Source organism: Vanacampus margaritifer, chromosome 3 (genome assembly GCF_051991255.1).
Source record: "Vanacampus margaritifer isolate UIUO_Vmar chromosome 3, RoL_Vmar_1.0, whole genome shotgun sequence".
NCBI lineage: Eukaryota > Metazoa > Chordata > Actinopteri > Syngnathiformes > Syngnathidae > Vanacampus > Vanacampus margaritifer.
Genome location: NC_135434.1, coordinates 2179911 through 2205723, shown reverse-complemented (window position 1 = coordinate 2205723; position 25813 = coordinate 2179911). Strand labels below are relative to the sequence as shown.

Here is a 25813-nt window from a genome sequence, read left to right as displayed (position 1 = left end):
ATCCGCCGATATAAGTCAGCGTGTTACAGTGTAGGTGACAGTGTCTTGCAATATAATGATTGTGTTACAGTGTCCGTGGCAGTTTGTTACAACGGCGAAGTTACAATGTGTTACAGTGCATGTGACATTGTTTTACACCATGTTACAGTGTGGGTGACAGCGACTTGAGTCTGTTACAGTGTGTTACAGTGCATGTGACATTGTGTTACACCGTGTTACAGTGTGGGTGACGGTATCCTCCGATATAAGTCAGCGTGTTACAGTGTAGGTGACAGTGTCTCGCAATATAATGATTGTGTTACAGAGTCCGTGGCAGTTTGTTACAACATGTTACAACGGCGATGCTACAATGTGCTACAGTGTTTAAGTTAATAAGTTACATCGTTGATACAGTGTTAGATTCTTACAATATAAGCGAGTGCAGTGTATTACGCCATGTTAATGTCAGTGTTACACAGTGTTACAGTTTTGGTGATGATGTCTTACAGTGCAACTGAGTGTGTTACAATGTGTAACAGTGTACGCGACAGTGTGTTACATTGTGTTGCAGTGTTGGTGTGTTACACCAGATTACAGTGCGGCTGTCTGACAATATAGGTGAGTGTGTTGCGGTATTGCTACGTGCACAATGTCTGAGCTACAATATGCTTCACCGTAAGTAACATTTTAGGCGACACAGTGTGTTACAGTGCGGGTGACAGCGGCCGTGCAACATTGGAGGTAAAATTGCCAGGAGCATTAGGTATCATAAAATATTTATTAAAACATCAATCCATGAATGTTTTGGGGTAGGGGGGCTTATTTCATGTTTATTTCATTGTCTTTGGATATAAAATGCAATTTTGTATTGATGCCTCAACTTCATTTGATTGCAACCGATGTGTACACGTTAGCATTTTTGTGCTCTTGCAATGAAAAAAAGTGTCAAAAATGTGTAAAATGTTGGAGTTGATCAATCATTTCATCAAAGTTGTGTAACGTCAGAGTACATTTACACGTACAATACACACGATGCTACGCTAAAATAAATAATATAGAATATTCATATAGTGTTTCCGATAAGCGCACACTTAATAATATAGTCAATATTCTCATTGGTCAAGTTTGGGCCTTTGCAAAAGAACAAAATGAATGTGAGAGATTGTTTTAACCCTCCTGTTATATTGCGGGTCATATTGACCCGTTAAAAAAAAAAAGAAGATTCAACTTGTTCTGCCGCTCTTCTTAGTTTCATTCTAAGTAACTGCAAACATTGAATTTCCATCATTTATTAGATGAAAGGAATGCCCTCTTTTTTGTCATGTTTTGGTTCTGTGGGGGTTGGGTTTTTGTTTGTTAGTCCTCGTCACAGCTAAGCAAGTCGTCCTCGTCACAAGCAAGAAGCCGCAGCCAAGTCAAAGCAAATCAGGTCCTGTCACGTCACGCTCGTTCCAGTCATGGCGACCAGTCCACTCCCGCCCCGTCCCGTCCCGATTTGTCTGCTCACCTTCCTCCCTATGTTTAATAAAATGACCACAAATCACTCGATTCCAGTTTAACCGCATTTGGGTCCACCATCTCTCATTCACTCACGTTCTCACATGACATTTTTAAGATTTTTATTTTTTAATCAGCTGACATTTTACTTCTTTTGCTTTATTTCTTTTCACTATTATTCCCCAAAAGTGTTTGTAATTGAACTTATTTCTAACCACAAAACATACAGCGGGCCATATTTGACCCGAGAACATTGTTGCTTAAAAAAAAGAACATAAGAGGAGGGTTAAAATGTGAGCTTGACTCCTTGTAACAAGCTGTCAATAAAGTTTTAATGAATTGAGAGTTTGTCCCAAGCCAGATGGCAGTCAACTAAAACATCCAGCATGACGGCGTGGAAAAGAATGAGGGGCCGTCAAGGACAACATTTTGAATTACTTCCTACATTGCGAAACACTCTCTCATATACGCCACTATAATGTTTTCACACGCACTTCGGAAATGAAATGCTTTAACTCACACTACTGAAACTGATTTCTTCATGATGGGTGTGACAGCATTTCACATTTGTGTGAGTGAAAAAGAAAATCTGTGCGAGAGTTTTTGAGTAATGTGAATGAGAGCAAAACAAATTCAAGCGCGTGAGAGAGAAAGCATTTCGGTGTTACGTATGAGAGCGTTTCAGGTAAATGTGAGAAGTAATCCTGAATGATGCCCCCGCCGGGCCCTCATAAAAAAGCCCTCAGTTGTCGCGTTTGGCGCCCCCTAAACGTCGGTGCTGACACTACGGGTTACCCCCTCTCGCATGGCCATTGAGCGGATGAGGTCCAACTTGCGGTAGAACCCGGCCAGGTCGGCGGCGGGCATCTCCAGGTCCTGGTGCACGCTACGGTAGCCGCCGCCTCCTCGCCCTCCGTTGCAGAGCCGCTCCGGGTGGTGCAGGTAGAAGGGCAGCGTGCAGCGGGCGCACGCCGGGCAGAAGCCGTGCACACGCTGGCAGCGCCGCAGGGGCGGCGGCGGGGTGAAGCTGGCGGACCCGTTGGCCTCGGTCAGGAAGGTGGGCGGGTACGTCTCGGGTTCGTCGCTGTAACGCTCCGGGGTGGGCGGCGTCGGGGGGGCCGACAGAGCCAGGGGGTGCGAAGGCGACATGGTGGACAGCTCCGGTTCCTCCTCCTCCCCCTTGGCGGACTCGCCCTTCTTGCAGCAGTAATACTGAAAGGGGACACGGCCGGCTCACGCTTAGTGCCTGTTACAACGAGGGTTCGATTGAATCGTTTTTCTAAAAAAAATGACTCTTTTTGACGATTGTTTTTTTCTAAAACATTCTTATGTATGACAGAGAAGAATTTCGGGCAAAATCCCATACGTGTTACAGTGTCACTGCTTCAGTTTGTGTTTCATGTTGGGTTTCCATCCAACCATTTTTACTCAAATTTTCAAGAAATGCAAAAATAAAACTGAGGGTTGATTTTTAAGCGTATCAAGGAAAAAAAAGAAAATGAAAATTGTAGCTATGGAAACAAGTTTTGCGAATAAACGCTGACAAGAACGGATATTACGTCACACGTACGTTTGTAGTCCCAAAGCAATGTCGGACGATAAAGTAAGGTATGTTCGGGGGGGGGCGATGAAACAGAAATCTTTTTGGAATTAATGAAAGTAGCGAATATAAAGCTATTTTAGATGGAAAACAGCAAAGAAACGCTACGGTTTATCAAGAATTACAAAAGCAAACTCAGTCGCTTCCTGTTTTTCTTCTCCTTTTAAATGACTGGTGGATCACATCTCTATGGCGTATAGCGCCACCTACAGCGGCGGAGTCGCCTCTCAATATTCGCAAAAGAAGAACAGTTGGAAACGGACGTAAGTTGCATGTCCGTTTTGCGCTTGAAATTTTCGAAACATTTGGATGGAAACCTGAATACTGGTTCAGTTAGTGTTCGATTGGTTATAGCGCCCACAAGCATTGTTTTACAGTTTGTCACAGAGATTTAATATACTGTACACTGTTAAAAAACAAAACCGTAATATAACAGAATTTTACTTTTTATTTTTGTTTTTTTCTGTATTTTAAAAAAAAAATCATTTAATTTACAAAAATAAACTCTGATTTTACATGTCAAATGTAAAATAACATTAAATCACTGTAAAAACACACAATATTTCGGTTCTTTTACAAAAAAAACTCCATTAGAAATACATATATTGATTGTTAAAATCCATTCACAAATGTATCGTAATTTCACAAGTATTGGTCTGTTATTTAATGGAATAAAATGTAAAATTCAACTTTAAAACCCCAAAAGAAAAGAAAAAAACATTTATATTTACTGAGAAATTAACAGTAAAAAAATCGTAATTGTACCATTTTTTCTTTGTGAATTGACAATTTTTTTTTTTTTTAAGTGAAAATAACTACAATTTCTGTAATGTCTTAGATGGTAGCATTCATTGTATTAGCATTTATTTTGAAAGGGCATCTAATGAGATATCGGTAAAGGGGAAAGCTTGAGAGGGTGAAAGCAAACAATTGGACTTACGGATGCTGCCTCTGCTGAGGCATCAGCACGACCAAGTATTTGAGATCTAAAATTATAAACAACAGGGGCAGTGGCCGTCTGGTGCCCCTAAGGTTGTGGGTTAGATCCCTTTGGTAAACATGCTGAAGTATCCTTGAGCAAAATACTGAACTACTAATGCTGTATCATCAGAAGCTGAATGACGAGTCAAAATGTAAAGCAGTTTGACAGCCTTGTAAGGTGGAAAAAATGCAATATAAAAGAATTACCCGAACAATAAACTGTTGCAATTTTAAACCCCAAATGTAGTTTTTCATCAGTTATTGGCCGTGTTTTGAAAGATTAATCACGTACATTTTTTGGTCATATAACGTTATATTACATGCAATCTTGTTAAAATGACAGTCAAAAACTTTACTTTAATTAAGGAAAATGATTTTACAAGAAAGTCATTTTCTGGCGCTTGAGCCGCCGTAAAATGCCCGTTGATTTATTTTGACAGTGTCGCAAGCAGACGTACCTGCAATCTACATAAACACAGCACGGCGACAATGGTGAGTAAGATGACGGCAGCCAGAATTCCACCTGCGATGACCACGGTCCCGGCTGACATTCGAAACGCTCTCCATCAACAGCCTGTAGGGGGCGAGCGAGAGCGGGGTGACCGTCCGGGCAATCAGGACGCAAGCAGAGCAAAAGAGGAGGAGGAGCTTGCGTTCGGGTTCCGTCTTTTGCGGCTCTTGGAACGTTTTGGGGAAGGCGGCACGAGGTGGCGTCCGTCACCGCATTTGCTAGCATGTTAGCGACGACAACGCGCGCTTGGTTGGTCACATGTTTTATAGAGCGCGCCTGCATAAAAAATCTGCACTTTCACTCTATTAAAGATAAACACTGCTGCAAATATTCGACACTTTTCTCATTCATATTTCTTTCATGTCACATGAAGATATTTTGAACCTTTTGCCAATCCATCCATTGTTTGTATCGCGTGGGCGTGGCTAAGTGCAGCCTTTATTTTGCTAATACTGTATCTCAGTAATATCTTACTGAATATGTCATTATCTAATATCTCTTGAAGACTCTAAATATGTGAGTCATATTTCGCTGCTATTGCTAATGCTACTCTCATGTCAAATATCTCACCAATGTCTCAATGATCTCTTGGTAATATTTTTACTATTCTCTCAGGAATAGCTCACCTTATCTCACTAATATAACTCTATAAGTATCACACATGAAATTGTGCTAATACCTTATTTCAATAAGACCTCTTTGGCATCTCAGTAGCATTTCAGCAATATGTTAACTCTTTGACTGCCAGACGTTTTCAGAAAAGGGATGCCATGGGTGCCAGCCGATTTAAGCATTTTTGACTGATCTTTCAAGGTCCACAGGAAATTATGTGTTTGGACTATGGAAACACACATACTACCAAATGAAAGATTGGACTCTCATCTTTCATCAGAAAAAAAAGTTTGTTTCTACCTTATTCCGTTTTTCAGTAATCAACAATAAAAAATGGTTAATTTCACCTGTGTTTTGAAAAAAACGTATTTTAACGTCTTTGGCAGTCCTCCATAGGATTTTACTAAATGTTATTTAACGTTTTTGGCAGTCAAAGAGTTAATAATCTCATGAATATCTGACTGATTTGCCATTTCCAAATCAATAACACGTGGATGAGATCTCACAAGAATCTGAAGCAAATCTGGTTGATATCTCATTATCATCTCATGACTGTGTTGCTAATATCTCACTCAAATCTTGAGAATATCTCACTAATCGCGACCTCACTGATCTCTGCATTATATTTTGCTACCGCGTCAATGATAGCAAATTAATAGCTCACTTCTATCTCATAACGATCCCATATTACATTTTGCTAATATCTTGCTATCATTTCACTCAAATTGCGCTGATATCTCATGACTTTGTCACTAACATCATTGTTCTACTCGTAGCTTATTGTCTCCCTAATTGTGGGAGTGAATGCTGAACAGCATTCCCACTTATGTTGTTTATTTCAGGCACTTTTTATTGTCCGCACTTTTTTCCCGTGCAATGACTCCCGCATAATACATCCGATTTACAACATTCAAATTTCAACTTGCTTCAAAAATTCACGCCTTCCTGGGAATATATCGTCTGGTTGCATATTACTTACAGTTTGCGCACAATTTAATGTTCAATATCAACTTTTCCCCATTCATTTTCAATCGGACACGCCCACTTCCATGATCCCATTTTCTTAAATGTCGTTTGACATCAACTTTTTTACTATATGAATCCATTTTTAGCTGCATTACACTCTATTACTCACAATAACATACATATCCACAATAGTGCGGCGGTTAAGGCACATGACTGGCATGTGCAAAGTTCTGGGTTCAATTCCTGCTTGAGGCTCCTTCGAGTGAATGCAGTTCAACTTTTCTTTTTTTGATTTATCATTCACCCGACAATGAATCATTTTCCATTTTCACATCATTTATCTTTCAATTGACTTCGTAAGCATTCCGCATGCATTCAAATCTTAGCATTCGGCTATTAGCATTCAGCGTTCAGCATTCCCACGCAATTTCTGCAGAAATGGAACTTTGTCTACACTGTAGTTTCCAATTAGCATCTCATAACCATCGCACAGTCTCACTTGCATTTTGTTAATATCACACTAACATTGCAACAGACTTTTATCTCACTAGTATCTTGAGACTATCTTACTAATATTTCATTTTTATATCTCATTACCATGTCACTAATATCTTAACATTATCTCACTGATATCTCACTAAAATCTTCACACAATCTCATTTGTATCTCATTACCATCTCACTAACGTGGCTAATATTACCTAACTAATATCTGGATTATATCTCACCAATATCATGCTACTGTCCCAATAATATCTTCATCATATCATACTATCTCATTAACATCTCATTAAAATCATGGTAATATCTCACTAAGACTTTGCTAGTCTCCCAAACGATTCATCTTTAACATATCTTCCTTTTGCCATCCATCCAAAATGTCCATCCATCTTGATCAGACATACACCCAGCATCATCTTCATTTTGCCATCCAGCGCTCATCCATCCGTCTTCATCTTCATCTTGCCATCCATCATCATCATCACTCCATCCATGGAGCAGCTTTTTCATGTAATCACGCCAAGCAAATCACAGTCAACCAATGAAGCGTCTCTAAAGTGTGACGTCACTTTAAGGTGTTGTTGACGGTTAAAATCGCATTCAAGCGCACACACACCGATCTTACCCATCACTTGAGTGCTGGTTCCGCTTGCAAATGAACACGCACATGCACCAGGAGTGGGAAAAGTGAGCAAGTGCATCAGGGAAAAGAAAAAAAAACAAACACCCAACAACAGCACACACAAAAAAACAAAAAAAAAAAGTCACCAAACTTGTTTGACCCCCTTCGAGAACATTCTCCACAAACACTGGAAGGCAGTCCAGTCGGGACGAGAACCTCCTGCAGGGAGAAAAGAGCCTGTAGTGACGCCGCGCGCAGCCACTCCGCTCCTCTGCGTTGCCGTGGCGGCGCGCTCACGTCCGAGCGGCGCTGCAACCGGGGGTGTGTGCGCGCGGGGTGAGTCACGCACGCACGTCAACGCTGAGCGTTGGCGCGCACCCGCAGCAGGGACGCTCGCAGACCTTCATCCTCACCTTGGCTCCAGTTTGACCAGCCAAAGTCAACCGAGAAGTTCAAAGTCAGCTTCTTGACTCATCTCTTTACCATCTCACTAATATGTTATTCATAATCTTAACAATGTCCCACTCAAATCTTAAGTTCTTACTAATATTCCATTACCGCCCAACAAATAATATATTGGTAAAATCTCATGATATCCTATTACGATCTCACGAGCTTGCAAATATCCCACTGATATCTCACTATTATCTCGTTAAATCTCACGATTATTTCATCTGAAATATCAACAATATTTCACTAATAGTTTACTGGTATTTGATTACCATCTCACTGACATGTTATTATCTTAACAATATCCCACTCAAATCTTAACAAGTTCTCACTAATATCCCAATACCACCAAACAAATAATATATTGGTAAAATCTCATATTATAAAATCTCATGATATCCTATTTCGATCTCACGAGCTTGCAAATATCCCATCGTTATCCCACTGATGTCTCTCATTATTATCTCACTATTATCTCAACTGAAATATCAACAATATTTCACTAATGGTTGACTCGAATTTAATTACCATCTCACTAATATGCCATCGATAATCTTAACAATATCCCACTCAAATCTTAACAAGTTATCACTAATATTCCATCACCACCAAACAAATAATATATTGGTAAAATCTCATAATATAAAATCTCATGATATCTTTTAGCAATTTCAAAGATCTTCAAATATCCCACCGTTATCTCACTATTATCTCCATTACATCTCGCTATTATCTCACCTGAAATATCAACAATATTTTACTAATAGTAATAAGCTCACTACATCAGTAATATCTCTACAAACTCTTAGCAATATCCCACCGTTATGTCATTAACATCTAACAATATCTCACAATAACTTGCCACCAGTATCTCATTCATTTCTCACTTATGTCATCACTAGCATTTAACGATATCATTAAAATCAGTAATAATCTTCACTAAAATCTTAACTCTTTGACTGCCAAAAACGTTAAATAACGTTTAGTAAAAATCCTATGGAGGCGTGCCAAAGACGTTAAAAAATGTTTGTTTCAAAACAGAGGTGAAACTAACCATTTTCTATTGTTGATTACTCAAAAAAGGAATAAGGTAGAAACAAACATTTTTTTCTGATGAAAGATGAGAGTCCAATCTTTCATTTGGCAGTATGTGTGTTTCTATAGTCCAAACACATAATTTTCTGTTGACCTTGAAAGATCAGTCAAAAGATCAGTCAAAATGCTTAAATCGGCTGGCACCCACGGCATTCCTTTTCTGAAAACGTCTGGCAGTCAAAGAGCTAACAGTCAACTAAAATCTAAAAAATATCTTATAACAATCTCACTATTATCTGACTAATGTCTTACTAATATCTCATTAATATTGTGCTATATTTAACTTTTTAATCTCACGAATATCCCATTGATAGTCGATTACCATCTCAATGTATCACTAATGTTCTTGCTCACCATATATCCATTATTAAACGTAAAAATATCACACTAACATATTAGTGATGCTCTCATTACCATCTCACTGATATCTCATTCAAATCTCAATGAGATCTCACGAACATCTCACAAAAATTCCCGAATAGCTTGCGAATATCTCGCTAATATTCTGTAAAGAAAAAAAGGCAGAACGAGAAGAAGAAGAAAATGTTTCGGGTGGTAAATAATTCAGAGATGGAAGCAGGCTGAGATTTCAGTGTCTTGTGCAGACAAGAGTGTGTAATATTCATGAGACCTTACTTTTACTCCTTTTACCCCTACGCACACGCACACACACGCACGCACGCGCGCGCGCACACACGCACGTGGAACACGCAGCAGTGTCACAACTACATTGATGCAATGTCCATGATCCTCTGAGGTGAATGTGAAAATGCAAATCACGGCAAGCCTGCCACGTGACGTGCGGTCCGGGCAGGTGCGCACATCATCACGTGTCACGCTGAAGGTTCGAGGGTTGGTAGACTCTCTGAATATGCAGCTATCGTAAATTCACTTTGGGTCCTCGGCTTGTTGAAACTAAAAGTTGATCTGGCTCTGGTTATAGTTGGTAGTTTTGGGTTCTCCTTCGGGTTCCAATGCTAACGACAAGGAATGTTCTGGACCTGGAGATGATCTGGTTCTCCTCAAGCTGATGAACTTGTGTTTTTGAGTTAAGCCGGGTCTAGTTCTAAAGCTTCTGACCTCATTTTGGTTTCTAAAGCTTGTGACACTCGGGGATCTAATGTTGAAAATAATGACGCTGATGCTTAGAATTTTAAGATGAGGTCACTTCAGATGATCAAATTGCTGAGATGAATGTTGACCCAATGGAAATTCTAAAGATGGCCTCATTTGGAGTTCTCGGGAGAGTAATATTCCGGGTTATCAATCTGATCCCAATGAAGGGTCTCGGACCAGAGGAATATAAAGTTCTGCATGGTTCTGGTGTTTGTGAGATTCTGAGTTCTAGAGCTGACCACATTATTGTTGGAGGCCCTCTGAATGCTGCAGTGTTGGGGCGTTGCTCTTGATCTTTAACGGGTCACAATTAGTTTTAGGGTAACCTCTCTCTGTTTTGCAAAGATTTTAATTTGGGTTCTAAAGCCTGCTCTTGGTTCTGAAGATGATGAAATGATGTTTTCGAGGTACCCTGTTCCGATTCAAATGCATCGCTCGCATTGGGTTTTCAAGCTAGCACCCCGATGGGTTCTAAAACAGACTAATGACGACTAAAGAGAAACCGCAGACTAGCCAAGCGGCTTGTGAACATGTTTGACTGACGAGTTGCGGGCGGGCTCGTTGTACGTCGTGTTCGACCCAACGAGGCGGAGGAACGCGCCGCCGAGGGAACGTTTGTTCATCTTGTTGTCGACAAGTATCTTTGTCGACCCCAATTTCTTCCGCTCTGCTTGAAGCTTCACTAGGATACACACAACACACTCGAACCCACGTTGACTGACAGGAAGTGTTGTGCTCTGAACATTAGCAGAGAGCAACCAGAGACAACTTGAACGCAGCAGAACCGGCAAATCAAATTCAAGGGGAGATTCAAACTGATTTTAAGTTCTAGTGCCAGTGACACCCCATGTTCAAATCCTAACCACAGTAAAGGTCTGCGAGATGAAGACTCAGGTTCTACAGCTGAGCTCATTTTTGCTTCCATTACTCGGGATTGGCAGCCAATTCACTCTGGGTCCTCTAATTGGTGGTGGGACCAAAAGTTGATCAGGCTCAGTTGTAAAACTCATTTTGGTTTCCAGTTTGGGTTCTGCCCCAGACTACAAAAAGCTTTCAGAGTTGCCAATGTTGCGGTTTCACATCAGACTTCACTCTAAATAATTTAGTTGGTGAGACTTTGTTATAGACTTAATCCATCTGAAGTTCTATTGTCGATTGATTTTGCAGCGACCTTCACTCCAGGTCCCGCCTCTCTCTGGTTCTCAAGATGACCTCATTTTGCATTCTTACGCCATTGTAAATAATCATGCTGAAGATTCTAGAACTTCAGACCGTCTGGTTCCACATTTTACCTTGTTCTACATCAGTGATTCCCAACTGGTGGGTCGGAATCCAAAAGTGTGTTTTAGATCCACTTTGGGTGAGTCGCGCAAAGCTAATGAATAAAACCACGTCTTTTCAATTATTCCGATGCAGTCCAGAGGCTTATCAAGTTCCCACGTGGAACATATTTGGTAAATAACAGGAAAATGTAGCTGACTCACACTTGATCCACTTCAATACAGTGCAGCTCAGCCTCTGGCTTGAGACAACATGGCGGAAAATGCTTTTTGGTGGCAATATACTATACATGTGTTTTCAGTGGCTGTAAAAAAAAATATATAAAAAAAAATAAAAACCTTCTTTAGTCTTAACTTCAACAGAAGTAGGTCGTGACTTTGCAACAATAGCACAATTTGGGTCACAACAGTTGAGAGCCACTGTTTTAGATCTATTTGGTGAGATCAAGAGTTCAACCCATCAAAATAAAAGCATTTTGGGCTCTAGTTTGGGTTCTTGCTTGACCATTTAAGAGCTACGGACACGTTGGTCCCTGAGCAAACCTCACTCTGTGTTCTCGAGTTGCTTTTAGTTTTGATCCTGTTCTGTTTACTGAAGCTAAACTCTTCTTGAGAAAAGGACTCTGGCTTCGAACCTTGATAATGCAGAAGTTTCTAGAACTGAAATGTGCCGGTTGCATTCTCTTGTTAGTTAATTACAATAATAGTACATTTATTTATAAGCAGTATAACGGTAGGATGATAATGATGATGATGATGATGATGATGATTCTCCCAGAGTGGCTGCAACGGTGACTCCCTGACAAAAGCAAGCTGAAGCCAACGCGAGCAAGGCTTTATGCCAGGGAGCGCGGGCGAGCATTTCCGTGAATCTCCTGAATAATGGAAACATCTCCATTTGAAGGCTCTCCAACACTCTGACCCCACTTTTGGAAAAAAGCTTCTTCTTTTTTTTCTCTCCAGGCAGAATATTCCGGCTCATCTCCAGTGAAGCGCACGGGAGAGGAGTGTCGCCGCATGAGGAGGCTTTTAAGTGGGGAGGGGCTTGAAAGCTCGCCGTCTCCCGCTGCCATCCTCCCGCGGTGGCCTCGACCTCCGCCAAGGCCAAGGGACGCTGATGTCCAAGCGGCTGGCGAGTCATCGTCTAAAAAACTTCAGCGCTGCCTTTTGTTGTCAGTCATGCTAATTGCGCCTCGTGAATATTCAGTGGCGGCTGTTAGCGTATTGGTCTCGACGTCTTATAGGGGACATTCCCATATGCATGACTTTATGTGACATCTATTAAGGGGCATCTTTTTAGGAGCGTCTCATACAGGACGTCTTTTTCAGACATAGTCCTTCTTATGTCTCATATCTCATATGGGACATCGGAAGTTTTGTACGGGACACTTGGAGACGATGTGTCTTTAGCAACACCTGGTATGCCAGGAGACATGTTCTGGACAACTCTTCATAGATGTCTCATATGGGACATCTTCTAATGTGTGTCTGAATAAGGACATCTCACACGGGGTGTTTCGTTACGCTTCAGGATGTCAGGACATCTCATACTGACCATCTCATTTGGGACATTTCCTTATCATCTCCTATGGGACATTACATGCTAATTGTGCCCGGTGAATATTCATCACCAGCTGTTAGCATTTGGGGACACTAGCATGTTGCTGTTAGCGGGTCAAACATTTTTAACCCCAGCGAAGGGAATCTGGCAGGTGGGTCAGACAAGGAGGAGGGGCCACCTCACCCCTCAACGCCGCCGCTAACCAGGCCAAAGGCATGCAAGGACGAAAGCGACACTCGAGCGTCGTTCCTTTTCTATGTAGTGACGTTAGAGTGATAAATGTAGCACGAAACAACTCACGAAAAAAAAGAAAGCGAAAATTTTAACTAATATGAAATATTAGTATATTATCTTGTCAGGGACGTTTCATATAGGACATTTGGATTGGGACATTTTACTAAGGACATGACATAACAGAAATATGCTGGAAATCTCATTAGCATGATAGCGTAGTAGGGCTATGTATAAATATATTTTTTTTTAGAGAGAAAAAAAAACGTGCAAATTTGCCACCCAAAAAATGTGTACATTTGCCGTAGTGACAAATTTGCGAGTTTATAAAGTGGCAAATTTGCGAGAAAAACACCTCCGAAACTTATGGGAAATACACGTAGCGTAGCCATAGTCTAATCATGTGAGGATTCGTTGGTGGTTCATGGGACACTGTTTATAAAATGAAAAGGCAGGATGGAGACGGATTCATTCTTAATTTCAACTTTACTCGTCATGCACGGCAGCTAAAGCGACAAGACTTCCTGATCCCCTATCAGCTGACTAAACACTAACCAATCAGAAGCTAACATACTTTAAGGTCAATGCAAGTGAATGGCGGAGAGCAGCAGATTCGACAAATCAATTGAGCTACTTGTACAAAAAAAATACCAAAGTGTATGAATGTGTAAATAATAATTCGTCAGGGTGTGGACCTTCGCAAAGCGAAGCACTTTGTCGCTGGCAGTACTTAACGCTTCAAAGTGCAAATGCCACTTTATAAGCTCACAAATTTGCCACTTTATAACGTCGCAAATTTACTAGTTTTCTCTCGCTAATTTGCAACTGAAAGTCTGAAATTTGCCACTTTACAAGTTTTTTTCTCGGAATATTGCCCCCGCCCTCTAAAAAAAATATATCTATACGTGGCCCTAATACGCCGTCGTACATTAGCGCCTTTTTGTGTGGATATCGGGTTAGAGACTTCTCATATGGGACAAGTTGTTATGGAATATCTTATACAGGGAACATCATTTGGGAACGTTTCATGCATGACCTCTCGTGTTAGGCTCCACTCTGCTGTCCTGCAATGCTTTGAAAGTGAGAAGTAGTCATTGCTAGTTTTCTCAAACGTTAGCAGCAGCGCTAGCGCCAGGCCTGCTACTTGGGCTAGCGGGAATAAGCGGGACGACGCGCTGCCGTGCGATGACAGGTGACGTGAAGATCAGCGTGTGCAACCAAACGCACTCGTGCATTTTTCATACGCTGGCCGCCAAATTCGTCTTCCTGCGCTCTGCTCGCCTGCAAGGGAATGTTTGGAATATCAAGAGGATGATTCACTGCCGTCTTGGAATGCCAGCCGACATCGGCGTGATCCTCACGCCGTTTGACACAGCGTGTAGGGAGTTGGGATGGGATGTCTTGTACCAAAACCCGACTTTTTAGAACTGCTTTTAATATGTGATTATTGTCCTTTTGTCTTGTATCTTCTTTACATTATGTATTGTTTACATGTATCCTTTAATGTAAATTTTTAAAGTCTTGAAACATTTTTCTTTTGACTCAAATTTTTTTTTGGATCGGTTTGTCTTGTAAAATGTGAGTCTTTTGAAAAACGCTATACTAATAAAATGTACTATTATTATTTTAATTTGTTTAATTGAATCATCTTTAATTTATATTGAATATGTCCCCACTTACAGGAAATTCGACTTACAAACAGCCTCTCGGAAGCTATTGTGTTTGCAAGTTGAGGACTACCTGCAAATGACATTTCATACGAAATCATCTTATTTGGGACAATTCATGCAGAAGATCTCATGACGGGCATCTCTTAATTCATCCAACCCCCAAAAACGTATAAATACGTTTTTTAATACTTTGTTCTTCACTCCCCAAAACGTATTTATACGTGTCTTTTTTTTTAAATGTTTTTTTTTTATGCTAGAGCATACAGTAGGCTTTGATGCAGCTTCTGACCTGAAGAGGTCGCTTAAAGCAATGGTAGTAATTACAAAAAACGGCCAGCAGGTAGCAGCAGAGTATAAGAGATCAACCAAGGCCATGTTGCAACAAGCTCTTTTTGCCAGAGTTTTCAGTAGGTTTGTGAATAATTATAAAACGTAGCTATATTCTCATGCCAATTGCTGCAAAATGGAAATAGATACAAATATACTTTTTCTTCCCTGATGAAAGAAGAGACTATTTTTTCTTTAGGCCTTCCATATTTTTATAGCAATAGAACACAATATTCTGTGGGCCTTGCAAAAACAGCCGGAAGGGGGTTACTTTCGTGAAAATGGCTGGAAGTGGATGAATTAAGGGATGTCAGCTATGGTAGACTGGATAGGAAGTCCCATTTAGGGCATCATATGGGACATTTTATTAGGGACATCATAGCGTATGACATTTTATGTGGCATCTTGTTTGGGACATCGTTGTTTAGGACCCTCTTATATGGGACGTTTCTTATATGGGACGTCACATACCGGACATCTCGTTCGAAAGTCTCATTAGGGAGACCTCATACGTGACGGACATTTCCTTATGTACGTCTCATATGTGACATCTTGTTGCTGACTCATATGGGACAAAACCTGAAAGGTAGACCGTTGACTTTGATTCCTATTTTATTCCATTTAAAACTACCGAGTTATCCATCGTGGAGGGGAAAAAAAAGGTTTTGGAATTGTCCCGCTTGAGGATATGTTTGCACTAGTCAATGTTTTATTGGGAGGACAGCTGCGAGTCAAAGTACAGACTCAGAGTACTGGTCTTGTGCCCATTGCCAAAAGCACACAGACTTGGACTGGAGGTGAGTGCGTCCCCTCGTCATTTGTTGTCCTTCTGGTCGTCCTCCATGTTGTTTGATGCCCGCTCATCTAGACGGAGCAAAACAAGATGACCACGCTGTGGGTTCGTCTTCTGCTGTTGGCTGCGGCGCAGCTGACCTGCGCCAGCCCTGACATCCGCGATCAACAGCCAAGCTCAGGTGCCGTCACGTGATGCCCAATCTTGGGCCAAGTCCTTCTCAAACTGGGGTCTCCTGGGAACTAATAAACATAAACTGGCCCAACTGGTTTTGGTTTTAAAAATCAAACGTGGTCCTTGTCGATTTAAGAGTAGAAGTAATGGCGTTTTATTTGGATTGATTGATTTTTTATTATGAGGGGGTCCTTAAAAAAAAAAACTCCTCTCCTGGCCCTGGACCCACAAAAATTTGAGAACCCCTGCCTTAAACATCACAATGTCAAAAGATGACTCTTGCTTGTGTGTGTGTGTGTTTGATTCTTAGGTTCAAACTTGGCCAAATATTCCATGTGCAAACTGCAGAACCTTTTGCCGTGGTTGGATAAAGGGATGACAATGTTCAATGACACTGCTCGTAAGTTGACAGGGACCGCCGCAGGTACCGGACTTGTGTCACATGACCCCTCCAGTTTAAGTCATTAATTTGAAGACTTGGCACATGCTCGGTAGTGACGGCAATTGCGGACCTTTTCAGAGTCGAGGCTCACTTGGCTTGGCACACTTAAAAGTGCCTCTTTTGATTCCCAAACAGCTCGTCAGCTTTTAAATTTATTATAAAAAATCATGTAGAATCATGTGTATATTAATGTAAAAAAAAAAAAAAACACACCAAAAAACACTTGCACTTAATTTTATCTCTAGAGCTACAAGAAAATTAAGTACAAAAAAAACCCTACCTATTAATAATTTAAGCTTTTTTTTCTCCTAAACTAATTTGAAGTGAAAAAACACAGAATCACTCCAAAACATACACTATAAAAGAGAATTATTTAGCCTGTACTTTGACTCGCAGCTGTCCTCCAAATAAAACATTGACCAGTGCAAACAAATCTTCAAACGGGACAATTCCAAAACATTTTTTTCTCTCCACGATGGATAACTCCGTAGTAGAATTATTGAACAAATTTAAGATTATATATTGCATTGTTGACCAACTTGCTTGAAGTGGTAACGCACGATTGAATTAAGTTAGTCCAAAGTGAACATATAGTTTAAGTGATTAAAGAAACTTAAAGAAACGTCATACTTTGGATTGGAGTACTTTGCATTTATTAACGTAATTCAGGTGACTATATTAAGTTTAATAAACTATTTCAAGCAAGTTGGTCCACAATTCAATTTATAAATTTAAATTGCTTCAACAATTCTCTTTCTAGAGTGTAAAAATATGTAACAATTAAAAAAAAAAAAAAAACGCACCCAGATAACAGGTATATATAATTAAGATTGGCAATGAGAAACACCAAGCGCCTCCACTTTGAGGTGCTGATCTGGTTTCTTCTGTCAGACATTTTCTTTGCTTTTTTGAAGAAGATTTTGTCAGGAGGGTCTGACATTGCTGCAATGCGGTCTTCAACCAAAGACAAATCTTGTCTGTTTGCATGCGAAAAACTGCATTTTCTCAGTTTTCTGCCGGAAATGAAAGAAGAACAAATGTGATGCTCCTCCGCTGCCATTCGTTCCTTGAGTACGAAATGCATCCTGGGATGTTTTCCCAGCCAAGCTTCACCAAGTATCAACTGACGCATCCTTGGTTTAAGCTAGCAAAAAGGAACGACATCCAGACAATCCGTGTGGTCTCGGTTAATGCATACTTTGGATTGGGAAAGTAGTTGGGCCGCCACTGACGACGTCTCACGAAATCACAAGGACGTAAGTAAGGTTTTTAACAGACACATTTTGAAACATTGAAATAGAAGTATAAATTCATTGAAAGCAAGTCACATGATAAAACTGCAATGAATTATGGAAATACGCCAGCGAGGTATGCGTGCGTGAGAAAGTATGTTCTTGAGGCCGGGCTTACTCAGACCCGGCTCGCAAGAACGTACTTTGTTTTCTTGATATTGAGAAACGGCCCATGGCTGAATGAAAACAGGAACCTAAATACACACCCACTAATGAGACAACGAGACACACATGGCTGAGACAACTGATTGGCTAACACAATGGCATGGGATGACAAGCACAGGTGGACGTGATAAGACTTGACGAGACGTAACAAAACACAGGTCGTAGCACACAAAAAAGGAAACAAGACAACAAAACAAACCAAAACATGACACTTGTGAGCTAGCAACATTAGCTTGTTGAGCTCATTTCAAACGACAGGAACGCACGAGAAGAATGTCGTGGACGAGCACTTGTACAAGACTAGTAAAATGACTAGGATGCACTACAGTAATGACTGCACCATACTTGTCAAATAACTTGGACTCATTGGTAGAACCACTAGGATGCAATACTAGTATGGCTACGACGCCTTAGTGAAAGACTCGAACATACTAATAAAACAGTGAGGGCGCACTAGTAGAATAACTCGAATCCACTAGAAGAACAACTATGAAGCAATAGTTGGGCACACGAGTAGAATGACTTATGACACACGAATTAAAAACGACACAAGGAGAATGACAAGGACACACTTGTAGAACAGCGAGTAGGATATTGAATAAATGCTGAAACTTTACAGATTAAGACTTGAGACTTCCTTCTGACTTCCTCCCACCTATGCCAATTTATCACTGTCAGACCCGTCAAAATCCCGGGGAACAAGTCTGTAAAGACTCCTCCACGATCTGATTGGTTTCTTATCTTGTCTTCTAATTTGTAGGACAGATTCTGAGAAAGGTGGCTGTCAACGCCGAAATCATTCAAGGTAAACAAAACCTTTATGTCTTTCCAAAGAAAAACAAAGACTGATTGGTTTCTTGTCTCCTTCACACTATAGAACCGTCTCCCGTTGTCCACTCCGGGCTGGAGTACAAGCGTCCGGAACAACACCTCTTCAAACCGTCTCGGAGGCCGCCATTATACATCTTGATAAGAGCACACGATGCCCCATCGACCGACTTTGGTGAAACCAATCTGAAATGGGTTTGGTACAACAACTACGCCCCAGACGGCGCGGTGTCCATCTACAACTCGTATTACAGTCGTGTAGATTTCATCTGCAAAGTGGGCTGCCACGCAGGATACTACGACGCAACGCTCAGCAACGCTGCCTGCGCCTACACCGAAAACTGGGCGGGGTACACGTCCCCGCATTTTGAGGTGCTGGTCAACAAAGACGACTTTGAGGTTCTGACGTGGAAACAGGGCCACGGTGGTTCTGTGACGCCCAATTCTATTAAGACCTGCACCAATGATGACATTTACGTCGGGAAGAATGAGTACGGACTCGGGGAGGTGAAGGTTAGCGATGGGGTGTTCATCCTTCCCTGGGGCGCAAGCTATTACAAGTACAGTGAATATCTGGTCCTGGATACAATGAAAGACGTCCGGAGGGAGCACCTGATGGACGTCAAGTATGGTACAGCGGGCGTCACCCCCATTGAGTATCCCCCTGAGATCTTGAACAAGGGCACCATTTCAAACAGGCAGTGCCAGGACATCAAGCATGAGGTGACCCTCTCCAAGACCGTCGCCACAACCAAAAAGTGGGAGATCAACTTCGCCACCACGGTGGGAGCCGGCATCACCATCGAGACGGGAATCCCCTTCATATTCAAAGGGAATATTGACTTCAAGAGCGCGGCCACCTACAAGTTGACCAAAGACAGCAGCTACACCGAGACAACCACCTACTCGCTACAACTGGACACCACAGTACCCCCCGGCCACTCGTGCACCGTCAAGATGCAGGGCAAGAAGTACCGATTAAACATCCCGTACACGGCACGCCTCAAGCGTGTTTACGCCAACGGCGAGACCAAGTGGACCACTGTCACCGGGACCTTCAAGGGTGTCCAGATCTCGGAGGTCCAAGCTGAAATGGAACGTTGTGAACCTTTGCCTTGTGTTGACCCTTGCTAAAAGGATCCGTCATGTGGGGAAATGAAATAAAAAAATAGCACTCATGCAAAACCGCTTCCGCTTTTATTGAAGTCAGACACATTAGCCCATTCTTTCATCCACTTATCCATCCATCATCCATTCATTCATGCACCCATTGTTTCATTCATCAATCACTTCACCTGTCCATCCATTTTTCATTCATCAATAAATCCATCCATTCATCTATCCATCCATCCATCCATCCATCATCTAGTTCAGGGGTGGCCAAGTTTGGTCCGTGAGAGCCACTATCCAGCCTGTTTTCCATGTCTCCCTCCTTCAGCACAGCTGAATCTAATGATCAGTTCATCTGAAATCTTTGAAGAAGCCTGATAACGATCCTGATCATGAATCAGGTGTTTTAGTGGAGAGAAACACGGACAACAGGCTGGAAAGTGGCTCTCGAAGACCTTAGACCAGTGGTGTCCAAACTCGGTCCTCGGGGGCCGGTAGTCCCGCAGGTTTTGGATATTTCTCTCCTCCAACACAGCTGAAGCTCATCAGCAAGCTCTACTAAGCCTGATAACAATCCTGTTGATTGAAACAGGTGCGTTGGAGCAGGGAAACCTCCAAAACCTGCAGGACTACCGGCCCCCGAGGACCGAGTTTGGACACCACTGCCTTAGACTCTAGTTCAGGGGTGGCCAACCCTGGTCCTCGAGAGCCACAATCCAGCCTGTTTTCCATGTTTCCCTCCTGCAGCGCAGCTGAATCTAATGATCAGCTAATCAGCCAGCTTTGCAGAAGCCTAATAACGATCCTGATCATGAACCAGGTGTGTTAGGGGAGAGAAACATGGAAAACAGGCTGGATTGTGGCTCTCGAGGACCAGGGTTGGCCACCTATGCATCGTCATATGTACATCCATTCTTTCATTCAGCCATCCAATAATCTAGTGTTTACGCAACTTTATTGATCCAAAATTCACATCTCACATCGGGAAAAAAAAAATCGGGTGACAAAAAGTCGGTTCATTATGCGCCTTCCGTCATCTAGTGGAAGAGCATTTGATTATTTTGCCTCTGACTATGTGGTTGGCGTAGATAAATGAACAAAAACAGTTTTTAAAATAGAACACCTGATAATCCCTCAGGGCACACGGGTCATCCATCCATCATAAAACCACCTTTTATCTGGACTTTCTCGTCCTTCACCTCTGCCTTCCCTCCAGTGTCCACGGACTGAAGTCTGCCTCCACAACAACACGACATTATGCTTATCAGCTGGGAAATTGATACGCGCATCATCCAACATCCACAGTAAGAATATGCACTTTGAGTTGTATTTTTTGGAATGAAAAGTTCGATATTAATGAAGACTGATTGATTGATAACATGCCGCATACACAACCCTACTTTGACTGCCGCTGCTCGATCCCACATTCCTTCCCCCGTGACGTAACCTGCGCTGCAGAGCTGCTAGTTCTGCCGGGTATCCCTCACATGCACCCCCGACCCCACCCCGTGCTCATCATCTCCTACATGAACAAGTCTTGAGATTTACTATAATGACTGTATGTGTTGCATATAACTTAGAACTGTTTTGCAAATGCAACTGTTAGCAAGCCAATGAATTCGGCAAGGACATTTGAAAAATTCCCTCGTGGCAAGAAAAACTGTTTGCAAACATGTTTGCAACCTTTTATAAACACTGATGAAAACCCAAATTGGCATTAGCGTATGACTTTGAAGTCTTTCCACTCTGGCATGCTCGATACTTGCTCGCAAGAAACTGCGACACACGCAGGCTCGCCGCATGTACTGCATCGTGTGGGATTTCCAAACGGTTTTGCCGTGTGGCCAAGGGCATGTCCTGATTCAATTCCTGATACATGTGATTGATGTTTGCTCACCTACTTACGGGTCGCCTTTGGCCAAGCTAACCTTTCATCCCATCCGGAATTTACGGTTCAAAGCGCAGCTGAGGATCAGAGTACATATTTCCATTTGCTGTCCACCACTTCAGAGCAGACCGACTCAGACTGAGCTTGGAGATCTGGTTCTGGTTTTCTGCGCGTCGTCTCCGGTGCCTGATGAATCCGTCGGTGGTACTCCTGCTGCTGGCCTTGCCGACTCTGGCCTCGGCCCAAGATCCAAACTGCACACAGAACCGTAAGGGACAACATAAGTCCTATGATTGTCTGTTTTTCGCTTGTTATATTTGTAGTGGCCTGGGGGAAAGGATGTGGGTTAAGGTCGGGGGTAGGTTTATTGCTAGCGGTAGGGTTTGAGTTAAATTTAGAGATAGTCTATGGTAGGCAGGCACAAGTCCAAGTCAAGTCTGGTGCTTTGTTAAAAATGTATAGGGGGCACTACGGAGACTTTTTTTAAATTGGACATTCAAATACTTATAGCTCACTTCCTGTTCATTTTAGGTATGGCTACCAGAGTTTTTTTTTTTTTTTCATCTTGAGGTGCTAAACGTACCACCCAATTTTTGTAGCGGTAGGTCAAACGTAAAGGGACACAGCTCGGTTAATCCTCTGTAGGAGGTGTTACAAACCTTTTTTTTTTTGTACTCGTGTATGGCGACATTCAAATATCAACTTTTTCGCCAGGCCTGACTTGTGTGCAAAGTTTGGTGAGTTTTCATTCATGTTTAATTTCTCAAAAAGCTACATCTTTACGGAGAACAAGAATATGAATAAGAAATATAATAAAAATAATGCATACAAAAATCCTACAAAAACAAGCTTACACAATGGCTACTGAGCTGATGTGAGCTGAGACTGGCAGCTGGGCCCATTTTGGGTGAGTCACTAAATTTGCCCTGAATTGGGTAAGATCGGGCCCTAACTAGAGCTGCGAGCAGCTATGAGGGGGCCCACGCAGCCACGGCCACTTTGGGGTACTGGTACAATGGAATTCGATTATTTTTTTTTTTTAAATGGCACGATAACCTTTACTTATGTATTTTTTTGTTTTGTGTCAAAAAAAAAGAGGAAAATTCACAACTCTGTGACGGAAATTTTTTTCAGTTTGTACGCAGTACGTCTCCAAAAGCAGGCTTGATTTACGGCGCAATCCTGATGCGTATTCAAAATTTCATGAATTTTCACGCATGTTTGGACCACCCAAATCAGAAAATATTTCTTGGCAAACAGCAACAGCATTGGGCAAAGTATATAATTTGGCTTTTCATCTTTAGATGAATCACTCACAGATTCAAGTTAATTGGACCAAATCTGTGGGGAACATGCAGTATTTGCTGCTCGGGCCCTAAAACGTAGGGGTGGGCATCTTTGATTGTCTCACGATTTGAATCGATTAAGATTTTTGGGTCTGTCCATACAGAGTGGGCGATTATTGCAGTGACTTGCTTACTTGTATTTATTTGCTCGGTCTACCTCACTTCCTGTAGTGTGTTCCCTCACTCTAATCAGTCCCCCAAGCAACATGAACTCAAACTAATACTATTGTTATATTATTAATTATTATTATTATTATAATTTTTATTAATAGTATTACGGTGTTCATTACAATCCAGTTGAGGTTAACTGTAAATCTACACACAGTTCACAGTATAAACTCACACTTAAATGCAAACACATTTTGCGTAGCTTGTTTCCTGAATGTAGCTAGCTCAAGGCTAACGCACAATAAAAAGTGCAGCTGACTCGCTAACGCTAATTAGCGTGCTATTCGCGGCACTTTTATCAGTCAAAAGAACGGCTATACATACAGAACGCTTCAGGAATGTATACAGGGAAGCATCTTAACATTACTCACCGGCATATCCTCTTCCTATGATGCAAAAAAAAACAACTTTTTGGGGCATAACTTGATCGTGACTGTTTCCTTCTATTCTCTAATGTGGCTACAATTTAACAGTGTATCAGAACGTGCGGAACCACACTGCCCCTAAGTGGCCAAATCGTGTACAACATGAACAGTGCTCGTAAAAAAAGAACACAAACATGGGCAAGGCAGTATAAAATAATTTAAATAAAATCTATTTGGGGACATGTAAAATCAATTTTGAATAGAATAGAATGGAATATAACTTTATTTGTCTGTGTTTATGGTTTCCATACCTGCAGTTTGCATTCGTGTTTTGTTGAAGTTGATTCATGTTGTCATTCGTGGTTGTCTGAGCTCTTCTTGAACCGTGTTTCTCCTGCTTCCTACACAGTAACGATGTTGAACCCGACTTTGATGGACATAGTTCCTTCACTGACATGTGCTGGGACACCTCGTCTGGTTTCTTCAAATAAAACCATGGAGGGCATGACATCCGAAGATTTTGATTTTGAGGGAACCAACCTGGTGTGGCAGCAGTGGGAGGGCCGCCTCCCCGACGGAGCCGTGGCCATTTACAACGGCTACACAAAAGGCTACCAGTACATCTGCAAGCACTTGTGCGATTCAGGTTTCTACAGCCCCGACATAGGCGACTACTGCGTCTATTCCTACAGCGGCAAAGCTGTGCGGACAGAAGACTTTTCAATGCTGGTCAACAAAGACAAATTTGAGATGCTGAGCTGGAAGGAGGGCGCCTATGGTTCGGTGGGGTGGAATGCGGTCAAGAACTGCAAGGACGTGGACAAGTACGTTGGCAAGAACGGGTACGGTCTGGGCAAGGTGCACGTTAGCCATCGAGTCTTTTACTTGCCTTGGGGAAACTATGAGTACAAGTACCCCAAAGACTACATGTTCTTGGCCATCAACCAAGACATTCAGGAGGACCACCTGCTGGACGTGCACTACAACACCGACGGCATCAACATCGTGGAGCATCCCCCGGAGATGATGAAGAACGACAGCGTCAAGAACCTGGACTGCCTGAAGGCGACGGTCACGGATACCATCTCCAAGAGCAACAAGGTGGAGCACAGGTGGCAGCACACCTTCAGCCTCTCCCTGGCATCCAGCACCACCTTCACCACCGGGATCCCCTACATTGCCGAGGGAGCCATTCGCTTCAGCGTAGAGACCAACTTCGCCGTTACCATGGGGACCACCTACACCGAGACCACCGAGCACAAACTCAAGTTGACCACAATGGTCCCACCCAACAGCTTGTGCAGAATCCACATGGTGGGCAAGAAGTTCGGGGCAGACATCCCATACACGGCACGCCTCAAACGCACGTACACCAACGGCGAGACCAAGTGGACCACCGTCACTGGCACCTACAGCAGCGTCCAGATTTCGCAGGTCGACGCCATAGTGGATCGATGCGAACCGCTGCCGGACGCCAAGCCTTGCTGAAACACACGCCTGCTTAAGGTTCTTGTTATAAGCACAATAAAAACAATGTACACATCTGTACAAATCAAAGACTCTCCCGTTTGTGTACTCGTCAAACAATTCATCTTCAATAAAACTCATTTTTCGTAAACATAACTGCCATAAACTGAACACGTGTTTCTGTTTCGTCTTGATGAAAACAAATGTGTCTTTCTGCACTGAAAAAAACACAACCTATAGAATTGATCCAATAAATGTAGGGTAACAATTTGCAGCCACTTTAATTGGATAAACTAAATATAAACTATACAGTGTGGTTACATATCACATGAATTCAGTAATTATGAAATACTTGAATATGTTAGGTAGAGTTTGCCTAACATTTCTGATTACATTCCACAAACAATTAATAATCATAAGTGGGTAAAATATACTCAAAATTACTGTTGGATGTGACATGTTATGAATGACAAAAACAAATAACACATGAATAAAGAAGAATTAAGTAATTTCATCATAAACAAATTAGTTCAAATAGTCTCCATGAGTGAGAGACCCTACGTACTGTATGTACATTATGTATTTGCAATCACAGATTTAGTATATAGATGTATTCATTTATTCACATTCTGAACTTTTGCAACACAGCCAGTCCTCTAACCTACAGAAAGTACTTAAATAACCAATAAGTGCCATACATGGCTGAGAATTTATTGTTTGTGAGACCAACTACTGTCATGGTTTCATAAAATAAAATGTCAAACATATTTAAAATAC

The 25813-nt window shown here is 41.9% G+C and overlaps 3 protein-coding genes across 5 annotated transcripts; 2 read left to right on the top strand and 1 right to left on the bottom strand.

Moving 5' to 3' along the window:
* Nucleotides 1-738: 738 nt before the first annotated feature.
* Nucleotides 739-21877, bottom strand: fam163b (family with sequence similarity 163 member B). Of its 3 annotated transcripts, none has more exons than XM_077560742.1 (3): nt 21731-21877; nt 4516-4631; nt 739-2688 (listed from the first exon to the last, which is right to left on the bottom strand). In XM_077560742.1, exons 2-3 carry the CDS (start codon nt 4606-4608, stop codon nt 2242-2244), a joined length of 540 nt encoding a protein of 179 aa, XP_077416868.1. In that variant the 5' UTR covers nt 4609-4631; nt 21731-21877; the 3' UTR covers nt 739-2241. The 3 variants fall into 3 exon arrangements, with proteins under 3 accessions (XP_077416868.1, XP_077416867.1, XP_077416869.1); XM_077560741.1 differs by having other exon boundaries at nt 21700-21848; XM_077560743.1 differs by lacking the exon at nt 21731-21877 and adding an exon at nt 7272-8671.
* LOC144048556 (natterin-4-like) lies at nt 15719-19877 on the top strand. The gene is made up of 5 exons (XM_077560679.1): nt 15719-15795; nt 15867-15972; nt 16276-16365; nt 18625-18669; nt 18742-19877. Exons 2-5 carry the CDS (start codon nt 15882-15884, stop codon nt 19824-19826), a joined length of 1311 nt encoding a protein of 436 aa, XP_077416805.1. The 5' UTR covers nt 15719-15795; nt 15867-15881; the 3' UTR covers nt 19827-19877.
* LOC144048569 (natterin-3-like) lies at nt 21814-25192 on the top strand. Its single transcript, XM_077560695.1, has 2 exons — nt 21814-21958; nt 23979-25192. The coding sequence occupies exons 1-2, from the start codon at nt 21880-21882 to the stop codon at nt 25055-25057; spliced, it is 1158 nt and encodes a 385-aa protein (XP_077416821.1). The 5' UTR covers nt 21814-21879; the 3' UTR covers nt 25058-25192.
* The last annotated feature ends 621 nt before the right edge of the window (nt 25193-25813 follow it).